A 12,423-nucleotide genomic window follows, 5' to 3' on the forward strand; every position below is an offset into this window, starting at 1 on the left:
GTTTTGCGTCTCTGTGCAACATGACGGCGATTCGTTCCTGAACGAATCAACCATTTAAATGATTCGGTTCAATCGCTATGACTCACTTCTTAACAGTGACTTGCTGCCACCTGCTGGCGGTTTTAATTTCCCATTTAAAGTATCTTCGTTTTTAAAATAATTGTAAATATCAGTATTCAATGTTTTATATTTAAAATAACAAAATATTATTTATGCATTTGTAACTGTAGGTTAAATGCATTCATGTCCCCTATGTCATTTTTCTTCCAGTGTGGTTAATAAGTTCCCGCAAATCCTCCAGTAAAGGATCATCTGATGCAGCGCCGAAAAAGATGAGATTTAATTGCCTGAAGTGGCTGACCATTGACGGCCTGATGCTGCTTTTTCCTGAAAGCGCTTGTGGTACAAGCATACAGGAAGGAGCTGAATGTTTATTAGCTAGTGGCTCACACATTTGCGTCATTGACGGAAGCTCATACCTTTCTCACATCTGAAAACTGAATGTATAGTACTGGTCCATATTGGACATTACAGTTTGCCGTACAGCTGTGCGTGCTCATTTTCATTATCTTTACATTTGGCATCATCTAGCAGTCACTTAAAGTTAAACTGACCCATTTTTACATATTTAACATATTTTGATAACAGTTTAATGTAATTATCTCAGAATGAATTATTAGCAAATGTCAAAATTAATATCTGTATCATATATCTTATCAGTTTCCTGCTTCCCATATATGCGCTGCTCAGGGTTTTTACAAAATTATTGACAGGCAAAAGGACCCTCAGTCTTCTGATTGGTTAACAAATCTGGCCATATCTCATTTATAAATTAGTATCATTACACAAAATCTCTTGTATCATATTTGTGTATGAAAGATCAGTGTTCATTTGTGAGGATTCTGCTGGCTTGTGTTATAGGTGAGCTCTGTAACTTGATTACGCTGGATGTAGCCCACAACCAGCTGGAGCACCTTCCTAAAGAGATTGGCAGTTGCACTCAGATCACCAACCTTGACCTGCAGCACAACGAACTTCTTGACCTACCTGAGACTATAGGTGAATCTAATCTTTATTGACGGAAGCAAAACATTTTACTAAACAGCTCTGCTGTTGGTCATTTGTTGATTTGGTGAGAGTTAATTTGTACTTTATAATTCTGTATAATCTCATCAGTGGAGAAAGTATGCATAGATGTCCATGTAAATTAGATTAAATCAACAGTTTACAGATTTGAATCATAAACTATGTTGATTTACTGCTTTAGGTAACTTGTCAAGTATAAACCGTCTGGGTCTGAGGTACAACCGTCTATCAGCGATCCCTCGATCTTTATCGAAGTGCCGAGAGCTGGAGGAGCTCAACCTTGAAAACAACAACATCTCAGTGTTACCAGAGGTGAGGCTTATTTCAGCTCATTACAGCTTTTAATAATTAGCAGTTTTAAATAATTTAAATTTTCCCCTTTTGTAAATATTATGTTGGTCCTTGTCTGTTTCTCCTCAGGGTCTTCTCTCCAGTCTGGTGAACCTGACGAGTCTGACACTGGCACGAAACTGTTTCCAGTCTTACCCAGTGGGCGGCCCGTCCCAGTTCTCCACCATCTACTCACTCAACATGGAGCACAACCGTATCAACAAGATCCCTTTCGGCATCTTCTCCCGAGCCAAAGTGCTCAGCAAGCTCAATATGAAGGTGAGAGCGCATCCACTCAATCACTGCTGAAGATATGTAGGTAACAAACTTGCTCTGAAGGAGACATAACTAGAGACCAGAATTTGGCAGAGGGTTGTTGGTGTTTTTGTTTTTTACCTGGACCAATAAGCAGCCACCCTAGCATCGTTGTGGCTAGTTTTGCATGGCCAAGCAAAATATTATAATACCAGTCCGTAATTTTTTGAAACTGTTTACAGGACAACCAGTTAACGTCTCTTCCGCTGGATTTTGGGACGTGGACCAGTATGGTAGAACTGAACCTGGCAACAAACCAGCTTACCAAGATTCCGGAGGATATCTGTGGACTTGTGTCTTTAGAGGTGACACTCTTCTGTATTTTACCATCACTCGGGTTCATGACAGCAAACTCATTTTTGTCATGTAGTTGGGCTTGTGTTTTGGCTCATTGTTTTCCTTTGGTACCTTCAGGTCCTCATATTGTCCAACAATCTCTTGAAGAAGTTGCCTCATGGGATAGGAAACTTACGGAAACTGCGAGAGCTTGACCTGGAGGAGAACAAACTGGAGTCCCTCCCAAATGAGATAGCTTACCTTAAGGATCTGCAGGTAGAACATTTTGTTAACATTTTCTAACATTTTCTAATTTGTATAGAGGCTGTTATAGTGTAGGGTGACCATACGTGCCATTTTCCCAGGACGCGTCCTGGCCAGGATTTCTATATTGCCTAAAATATCTAGGTTTTGGCTTTGTTTGCGTGTGCAGACCGATCGGTGTATGACATCAAAGTACCATACAGACGGTTATGCTTTCGAAACGCTCTCGAGGTACTTTGATGTCAAACACTGATCGGTCTGACACTGCTTTTAAGTCGAACACACCTAATATGTACACGTAATTGCATTGCTTTGACTGTAGATCCCACCTTCTCACACGCCATGATTGGTCCATTGTGTACAATGCTTGCATGTTATTGGTCAAACTACTTTTCGATCATTACCTTCAGCAAGCATGAAAACAAAGCCAAAACAGGACGCATCCTGGGAAAATGGCACGTATATGGTCACCCTATTATAGTGGTTAGTGTGAAACTCATTTCTGGCATTTTTTTGCAGAAACTTGTGTTGACCAATAATCAGCTGACCACTTTGCCAAGAGGAATCGGTCACCTGACCAACCTGACATACCTGGGCTTGGGAGAGAACCTGCTGCAGCACCTACCTGAGGAGATTGGTACGAGCTCACCGCTGCCATTAAACGCACACGGCCACACACATTCATACGCAGCTCTCTTACGGCCTTCCTCTCTCCAACCCACAGGTACACTGGAGAACCTGGAGGACCTGTACCTGAACGACAACCCTAACCTGCACAGTCTGCCGTTCGAGCTGGCGCTGTGCAGTAAGCTGTCCATCATGAGCATAGAGAACTGCCCCCTCAGCCACCTCCCACCGCAGATCGTCGCCGGAGGCCCGTCCTTTATCATCCAGTTCCTCAAGATGCAGGGTCCCTACCGCGCCATGGTCTGAGATGGCTCACACACTGTACAAAGAGGAAACCGAATCACCACACGACGTTACCTTCGTCGTCATTATATCTAGGACAGGAAACTGCGTAACTAGGTTCCTATCGGTGGAGGAATCGTAGCCAGTTAGGTCCCCTTTACCCCAGTAGAAAACAATGTCTAGACTTCAGTTGCCAAAATTAATGTACATTAGTGATTATTCCTCAAGATGCAGGGTCCCTACCGCGCCATGGTCTGAGATGGCTCACACACTGTACAAAGAGGAAACCGAATCGCCACACGACGTTACCTTCGTCGTCATTATATCTAGGACAGGAAACTGCGTAACTAGGTTCCTATCGGTGGAGGAATCGTAGCCAGTTAGGTCCCCTTTACCCCAGTAGAAAACAAAGTCTAGACTTCAGTTGCCAAAATTAATGTACATTAGTGATTCTGAAGAGGCGCTCTTAAAATGTTTCAGTCATTTTGCCAATTTATTGAAAGTCATTATAGGGGTTTCGACGCCAGGAAACAGTTGTATGCAAAAACAAAACAATTCATTTTTGCTGCTGCCGCCATACTGTATGTGAGTTTTTTTTATTTTTTATGTTTTTGTCATCCCACAACCAAAAGATTTTTATTGTACAGAGGAGCTGTTTTGGAAGCAGTGAACACATTTTAGTTCTTCTTTTTGTATTATTATTATTCTAGAATTGTGCCTATTCAGTGCAGTTGGGTGGTTTGTGTCTGAACATTATTATCCAAGACGTTTTTAATACAAAAAGGATGAATTTACAAAAGTATAATTTATTCCGTAATTCCTTTTCATTTTGTAATTATTGTCGATTATTTTGTCCCTCCCTTTTTTAAAATATTCATTCCTCTTCGCTGTCGGAACGTGTTGCTGCGCATGACGTTTTAAAATGATGAATCCACAATCTTTTTTTCCCCTGTGAAACAGTGAAGTAACAGATGAATCAAAAATTGTTTTTTGATAGCAATCACGTCATGTCACTCAGAGGTGCAGGTCTGGTTTCGGCTATCTCTGTTCTGGACGTGGGGTTTGGGATTGTTTACTTGTTTGCCATATCCACAGTGTTGCGCTCTGCTTGTGTCCTATCGGTGAAAGTCGCATCTCCATATCAGGTGCTGAACAGTGCTAGCAGTTAAAGGCCCGCGTTTACTGTGAGGAATGCCAAACGCCCATTCAACATCACTTCCCTCCCTTTTTAAATTCTGCATTTGAAGGATTTCCTGGTCCGTGTCATCGGACCGGTTTAAACTTTTCCCTGTGATTTTCTGCTCTTTTAAATTCACAGAATATTAAACAATGGTTACCGGGGGGGGGGGGGGGGGGGTATGCTGCTGCTTTTAATGCACTTTGTATTGATATTTGGCATCCCCCTCAAGTAAAAGGGTTGCGACATTTCATATTACCGATTAAACGTATGGAAGGGGGCATTTATTATTATTTCTGAAGTAGTTTCTTTTATTTTAATTCTCTATCATGTATATTTTATAACAATGAATGAAAAAAATTGCCTCAGCAAATTCGAGCTATAACATTCTCTTAAGAACTTTTTCTTTGACGCTTTTTCTCTTTATTAAATGTTTTGATTTAAACTTCTATCTGACTAGTTTGTGTTTCTATATATTTAAAAATTCATATCAGTTTCAACTGGTGCAGATCATCAAAGTATTGCAATTAAAATCCCAAATGGGTCCATTATACAAATTTTTTTTTTCACCTTTTCAAACAATGGAGTTGTTTCGTTCAAAATTGAATTTCTTTTGGTTTAGTATTATATCAAGCGACTGTAAATTTCCACCTCCACTTTAGTTTATCAAGCCAAATGTATTTTGGTTTTGTGTCCACCTTACTAGTTTGTGTTTCTATATATTTCAAAATTCATATCAGTTTCAACTGGTGCAGATCATCAAAGTATTGCAATTAAAATCCCAAATGGGTCCATTATACAAATTTTTTTTTTTTTTCACCTTTTCAAACAATGGAGTTGTTTCGTTCAAAATTGAATTTCTTTTGGTTTAGTATTATATCAAGCGACTGTAAATTTCCACCTCCACTTTAGTTTATCAAGCCAAATGTATTTTGGTTTTGTGTCCACCTTGTTTCTTTTCTTTTTTTTTACATTTCCTCTCGCTCTTTCCTTTGATTCATAAGGACATTGTGTACATTGGCAGCAGTGTAAAGGCTTCGGAGAGGCACTTCGCATTCGTGGGGCCATGAAAAGGACACAAATCGCTGCTTTTTTTTAATCAGCCAGCAGAACCTGTTGCTGCTTATGGACCTCCTAGAAACGTAATGCTGTAAAAGAACCGGCCCGCGTGAGACGTTACGGGACTCGCTTCTCGGGCCGGTTCTACCAGCACAGACGTTCTGCTACAGATGAAATCCCTCTGGACCTGCTTGGTGCATATCTTGTGCCTGATGCAGATGCTGAATGAAAACAAAAAAACGACAAAAATACAAACATTGTAAAAAGGGCTTTCTCTGTTCATGCTTAACTATACACCAGAGGCATTGCATTCCTGGTTTTGTATAAAAGCTTTCTTTTGTGTGTGTGTGTGTGTGTGCGCGCGTGTGTGTGTGTGTGTGTGAGGGTATAGTTCATTGTTAACAAAATGGAATTATTATGTGACAATAAATGCCTTTGAGTACTTCAAGTGAGACGTGCATTAGGAACGTGGCCTTGTGACGCGTTCCATTTAAGTTTAAAAAAAAATTTTTTCAGCATTTATATGCCATTTATGCAGGGGAGTGGGGCTGGTTTTTATGTAGGTTAACAGTATGATCGGCTTCGGATGAGAATGCATCACAAATCAGGAATGTAGTCAAAAAAGACAAATACATAATAATTGTACTTTTAATGGTGAATACTGACAGCGCGGTTATAATCAGCCGGGGTGGCAATTTTGATCTTGTATTTTTCTGGTGAATCCTTATGATTGGAGTTTAAGGGTATGGTTTATTTTTTATATATATTGTCTGTGCATTTAGGTAATAGAAATTGTATAAATGAAGTTCATTTTCCATGTTTTTTTTATTTCTTTATACATAGGAATGTTGTATGTTTCCTGCTTTTTTTTCTTGCCTTGCTATATATAGGAAACAAGCATGTTTCTTTTTTCTTTCTTTTTTTTTTTAATTCATGATTGTCTGGTTGGATGGACAGGGATGTAAAAAATGTTGCTCATTCTTAACTGCAAAATGTTTTTTTTGGACCGTACATAGGGTATCAAGTGTTGTGCAGACATGTCTAATGTACTTTTCTCTAGAAAAACAGCCTTAAAGGTGACTCTTGGTTTGTTTGTTTCTGACTCAGCCCAAGCAAGTAACAGGACCCTCTTCCATCAGATCAAGTCTTTGCTTTGATAAGCATTCTTCAAATAAATGTTCATTTGACTGCCTTATGAATGTCAAATGTCGTCCTCTCTCACCCGTCATACATTTTTAAATGATCAGTCCAGATCAATAATCAATCTGATCAACAATCCACTCAAAGTGTTTCTGTCAGAGAGTATATAACTTATTTATTTGCCTGTTAAACTATCTATCTATCTATCTGTCTGGGATTCTGTCTGTCTATCTACAGTGGGGCAAAAAAGTATTTAGTCAGCCACCAATTGTGCAAGTTCTCCCACTTAAAAAGATGAGAGAGGCCTGTAATTTTCATCATAGGTATACCTCAACTATGAGAGACATATCTATCTATCAATGTCTCTGTCTATCTGTCTGGGATTCTGTCTATCTATCATCTGTCTATATCTATCTATGTCTCTGTCTATCTGTTTGGGATTCTGTCTCTATCATCTGTCTGTCTATCTATCATGTCTATCATTTGTCTGTCTATCTATCATCTGTCTATCTATCATGTCTATCATCTGTCTATCTATCATGTCTGTCTATCTATCTGTCTGTCTATTCGATCATGTCTATCACCTGTCTGTCTGTCTATCATGTCTATCATCTGTCTATCTATCTGTCTGTCTATTCGATCATGTCTATCATCTGTCTGTCTATCTATCATGTCTATCATCTGTCTATCATGTCTATCATCTGTCGATCTATCATGTCTTATCATCTATCTGTCTGTCTATTCGATCATGTCTGTCATCTGTCTGTCTATCTATCATGTCTATCATCTGTCTGTCTATCATGTCTGTCATCTCTCTGTCTATCTGTCTTAGTAAAAATGTTTGAACACATGGCTGAAATAGCTGAAGATCATGAAAATATTTTCCTCTAAATGTTTCAAATGGATTTTGTTGATATGATTTTTAGTACATAATTTAAATTCAAATGTAAATACTCTTAATTGATGAGTTTAAACTGATAGTGAAGGAAAAGCATCCCCAAAATGACCAGCATATATGTGAACTCCTTCAATACTGCTTCAAATGCATCCCATGATGCACATTAAATAGTTTGTTTCACATTGCTCACATTTGTTCACTACATAAATCCCATCTATCATCTGCTCAATGTGTAAGTCGTCAGGGGTCAGCAACTCTGGCACCTCGAGATCCGCTTTCCTGCAGAGTTTAGCTCCAACCCTAATCAAACACCTGAGTTTGCTAATCAATGTCTTCAGGATCATAAGAAAATCACAGGTAGGTGTGTTTGATTAGGGTTGGAGCTAAACTCTGCAGGAAAGTGGATCTCGCAAGCCAGATTTGAGGATCACTGCTATAAGGCTACAGGCAGGTAATTTTGCTCGATGTTAAAGCTCAAATCTGCAGGAAAGTGCATCTCAGTGGCTAGTTTCCCGGCTCTGGTGCAGGTGTAAATACCGCGTGCTGATATTTCCGGAAGGTGTCGCTGTTTCCTCGCTCCTCGCTCTCGCAGAATGACTGAGCTGCATTGGTTACCTCTTTCTCATTCATCACTTAGCCTGGTACTTGAAAAACTATTTTGCAGTAAAGTTTTCCGATATGATTAGGGTTCCCACGGTCATGGAAAGCCAGGAAATGTGAGGGAATCTTAAAAAGGTTGATTTTCAGCCCTGGAGACGTCAAGACCCCAGTGAGTGCAAATCTTTTTACTCCGTTTAGTCAGCTCTAAAATATTTCATTAATATTCAAAATATTCTCATTGAGTACATACTCCTCAAATTAGTTTGAAATTGAAATCAGTGTGTGTATATATATATATATATATATATATATATACAATGGCCTTTATGTATTCAATCGTTATAAACTATTATTCAGTTGTAACTGTATAAAAAGTATGTTGTTATTTTTAGGCCATGTTGTTACTCAAGTCGATTATCATTTATCAGCGATAAATAGTTTATTCTCTCTTGTTCAGGCAAACACTAAAACAAGTAGTTTAATTGATTTAAACCAGTCAGGCACCGGCACGAATAAAAGGTGTTCTCAGTGGTTTCTGGACATGCTTTTGGCAGCGCCTCTCGAGTCTCGCTGCTAAGCAACGTGGAATCTGAGGCTGGCGGCCTGGCGCTTCGAGAAAGAGGGCGGGGCTCGCGCGCGGAACACGAGGGAGGTCATTTAGAACGCGTCACACACACACAGCAGGCTAATGTGATCGCCCCTCGGTTACCTCGGTGCGCGCACAGCCGAGCTGAGCGCTGGTGATGAAGCGCTGTCTTCACGTGCTCCTCCGAGGAGATGCGAGGAATTAATCATGCCGTTTTTCTCATGCTGAGCGACTTCGTTACACTCTGAGGAAGATTTCTTGGTTTCACAAGTGGGTAGTATCAGGCTTTTTTTCACTAAGGTGAGGTCCATTCCTGTCTTGCTTTTTGCTGTTAGTATAGTATTGTGGTATTTTTGAACAAAGTATGAGAAATAAATCGATTATATTTTTGATATTATTACTTACCTTTGTTTCTAAAAAAAAATATTTTTTAACTATTATTGAATTTTAATACTTATTTCTTTAAATCATTTTTCCTCCTTATTTTTTAGATGCCAAAATGACAAAAAAAATGATCTTGTCTTCAATAATGCTGAAAAAAATTAAGTGCCATCGGCCAAAAACATAATTTCAGTTGTGAGAGGAAGAGATTGTGATTCTCAGCAATGAGGTGTGACAATTCGACCAATGGGACAGATACGCCATACACCCTGCTGGTGGCCCTTCCTATGAGCGTCCTGGTGGGGCTCCTCATCCTCCTCATTGTCTTTGGCAATGTGCTGGTGATCATCGCCGTGTTCACGAGCCGAGCTCTCCGGGCTCCTCAGAACCTGTTCCTGGTGTCGCTGGCCTCCGCTGACATATTGGTGGCCACTCTGGTGATGCCGTTCTCATTGGCGAATGAGCTGATGGGCTGCTGGGCCTTTGGGCAGGTTTGGTGCGAAATCTACCTGGCCTTGGACGTTCTCTTCTGCACGGCCTCAATCACTCACCTGTGCGCCATCAGTCTGGACAGGTACTGGTCGATCACGCAAGCCATCGAGTACAACCTCAAGCGCACACCGCAACGAATCAAGCGCATTATTTTTATAGTTTGGATCATCGCTGCCGTGATCTCCTTCCCGCCTCTTATTACCATGAAGAAGGAAGAGGGGAACACCTGCAAAATCAACGAAGAAAAATGGTACATTGTTTCCTCTTCCATCGGCTCGTTTTTCTTGCCTTGCATCATCATGGTCCTCGTGTACATCCGAATCTACCAGATCGCCAAGAAGAGAACCAGAGCCCCACCTGGGGACCGGAGGAAAAAGGAAGCGGGCAAGAAGGAGAACGATCCCCTTGAGAAGCTCAATGGGAATCCGAACCCCAAACAGGATGACAAGGGCGAGATAAACGGCATGGACATGGAAGAATCGTCGTCCTCGGACCACAAGGTCTCCAACCCTTGCTCCATCAAGAAGAAGAGCTCAAAAGGAAAGACCAAGCTGAGCCAAATCAAACCGGAGGACGGTGACAAGAGCGAGGTCCTCCAGACCACCAAGACCAGCAGGTGGAAGGGCCGTCAAAACCGGGAAAAGCGCTTCACGTTCGTCCTGGCGGTGGTCATAGGCGTGTTCGTAATCTGCTGGTTCCCGTTTTTCTTCACCTACACGTTGACGGCATTTTGCAAAAGCTGTGTGCCGGAAACTCTTTTCAAGTTCTTCTTCTGGTTCGGCTACTGCAACAGCTCCCTCAATCCCATTATATACACCATCTTCAATAATGACTTCCGAAGATCCTTCAAGAAGATCCTCTGCCGGAGAGATAACAGGAGAGTGGTGTGAATGGGTTGCTGTTTTTCTTTTCCCTTTTTTTCCTTTAGCCAGTGTAATATATCACCTGGCGTTTATGGGAAGTACTTGTGTACAGTAAGCCAACATGTTGTGTGTCATTATACAACAAGTCTGAAGAGGAAAAAATAGACTCTTACATGCTTTGTACAAATGCAACAATGCATGATTATGCAATTACAGCACAGTGCAGATTCGTCCATTTCTGAAGTGTATTGTTGTGATATACAGTGAGTGGTGTAGTTTCGTAATTCTGGTATTTTTGTGATCCGCCAACATGGAGGGACATATTCAAAGACAATGCATCACAAACGATGCTGGATGTTGTTTAAAATGTGAAGAAAAAAAAGTTTTTAAGGGCCAAAAGACTACAAACTTGGCCTCCAAGCCACATAATGTGCTGCAAAACTGTCAAACTATGCTGCAACGTGCATGTCGATGTGTTTTCTCGCAGGGCCCGTTTATTTTCCCTGACATATTGTATAATTAATTGTGAAGGTGTTGATATTGTTTGGTGGATTAATTGTTTTTTTTTTTTTTATCCCTGCCAGTAACGGTTCATTTAAAATCTTGCTGTGGACCATTAAGCAAAAAGATGTTGAGCTCGTCTGACTGGAACCTGACAGGCCGGTGTCACGACATATTTCTCCGGCTTCTGATGTACTTTATATCTGTCACCATAAATATAATGGATGGATCTTTAGTGTCACAACACAAGGGATAGTTTCCGTCTGCGACTAATAAACTGTGTCAAACAGACTGCTGGTTTAGCTAGCGAATTTGTAGAAATGCACAACAAAAGAGTTGAATATTCAGCAAGATATCGAATGACTGACAACAGAGTTTCTCCAGGTCAAGGTGAGGTCAGGCCTCTCGCTGTGCTGGTTTTTTTCCCCCTCGGGACGCGTGGAGTGACTGGAGATATCCAGTTGTAGAGAGATGGAGTAGGTGTCCAGTCCAGTTGCTAAAATGGAAGAAAACAAAGGTCTTGAATGACACCTACAAACTACCTGTCACTGTGTTATTGCCATATCTGAAAAACCTATGTATGGCTATTATATAATATTGGATTTCCGGTTGTGCTTTCAATGTGTTTAACCATTGAGGTCTGAAAAAAATTTGCACATACAAAGAGAGAAAATACTCAAAAAAATAAAAAGTACAGAGGCTTTTTTTTTTGTCTGGTATCATTCTAGAAAGGCAACTGGATCATTTTTCTTATGAAAAGCAAAGCTTCACTTATGGGATCAGACTCTGAAAGAGTTAAAAGTATGTCTTCACAAAGTATATATATAAAAGTATATCTTCACAAAAGCAAAAATTGTGTTTATAGCAATGCGTTTACAATGGAAACAAAGTAGGCTACTGACTGGGATAAATATAAAAATACACAGTTTTGAAAGTATAACCACAAAACTAAGCAATTTTGTGATTCACCCGCTTCGAAAGTTTGTTTGATGGACGTGCAAACTGACCAATCACCCATTTATCTGATAATATTCCTTTAACTCTTATTTTGCACCTTAGAACTTCTCTAAACCTTAGATAGGCCTAATCACATGGAATTGCTCAATCTCCTCGACTTTCTCACATTTAAAGAACAAACGAGAAAAGTTGCTGTTATCTGTCAGCGATTATCTCCTCAATTTAAATTATTTTACCCATCTCTCAGTTCAGTTTGACTTTAATGTCTCAGCTGACCGTTCACCTCAGAAATTCGGTGGTTTATGTGCCTCACAATTATGTGATTTACGCATTTCATTTCCCCCCCAGAGCAAATTCAGGAATAGCATTTTACAAACCGTGGTGTAGTTCCCCAGTGGCAGCAATACATTTATATGCTGGAGAGAATGTATCGAGACCTTCATAATTATGATGGATCATGATCATTTCATCTCATCTATAATCATCATTAAATCGCCAAGTCAGCGGGGTGATAATTGCGAAGTTTAAAATAAGGTTTTTATTGCACGGACCTGTATCGCCGGTTTCCGAACCTTTTACGAACTGACAT

General features: G+C 40.3%; 2 protein-coding genes across 2 annotated transcripts; both read left to right on the plus strand.

Moving 5' to 3' along the window:
- Nucleotides 1-533: 533 nt before the first annotated feature.
- On the plus strand, nucleotides 534-4,529 carry LOC107559551 (leucine-rich repeat protein SHOC-2-like). Its single transcript, XM_016243432.1, has 8 exons — nucleotides 534-1,059; nucleotides 1,268-1,398; nucleotides 1,507-1,695; nucleotides 1,914-2,036; nucleotides 2,146-2,283; nucleotides 2,791-2,908; nucleotides 2,996-3,198; nucleotides 3,433-4,529. The coding sequence occupies exons 1-8, from the start codon at nucleotides 873-875 to the stop codon at nucleotides 3,436-3,438; spliced, it is 1,095 nt and encodes a 364-aa protein (XP_016098918.1). The 5' UTR covers nucleotides 534-872; the 3' UTR covers nucleotides 3,439-4,529.
- Nucleotides 4,530-9,152: 4,623 nt separating this feature from the next.
- LOC107559550 (alpha-2A adrenergic receptor) lies at nucleotides 9,153-11,570 on the plus strand. Its single transcript, XM_016243431.1, has one exon. The coding sequence runs from the start codon at nucleotides 9,246-9,248 to the stop codon at nucleotides 10,401-10,403; it is 1,158 nt and encodes a 385-aa protein (XP_016098917.1). The 5' UTR covers nucleotides 9,153-9,245; the 3' UTR covers nucleotides 10,404-11,570.
- Nucleotides 11,571-12,423: the final 853 nt, after the last annotated feature.

This window comes from Sinocyclocheilus grahami, unplaced genomic scaffold (genome assembly GCF_001515645.1).
Source record: "Sinocyclocheilus grahami isolate Dianchi unplaced genomic scaffold, SAMN03320097.WGS_v1.1 scaffold691.1, whole genome shotgun sequence".
NCBI classification, from domain to species: domain Eukaryota; kingdom Metazoa; phylum Chordata; class Actinopteri; order Cypriniformes; family Cyprinidae; genus Sinocyclocheilus; species Sinocyclocheilus grahami.

Excerpts from the sequence above, each read along its gene's own strand:
- LOC107559551 (XM_016243432.1), top strand. The coding sequence starts at position 873 with ATGAAAGATCAGTGTTCATTTGTGAGGATTCTGCTGGCTTGTGTTATA. Across the intron at positions 1,696-1,913 it reads TCAGCAAGCTCAATATGAAG|GACAACCAGTTAACGTCTCT; the intron begins GTGAGAGCGCAT and ends AACTGTTTACAG. Across the intron at positions 2,909-2,995 it reads GCACCTACCTGAGGAGATTG|GTACACTGGAGAACCTGGAG; the intron begins GTACGAGCTCAC and ends TCCAACCCACAG.
- LOC107559550 (XM_016243431.1), top strand. The coding sequence starts at position 9,246 with ATGAGGTGTGACAATTCGACCAATGGGACAGATACGCCATACACCCTG.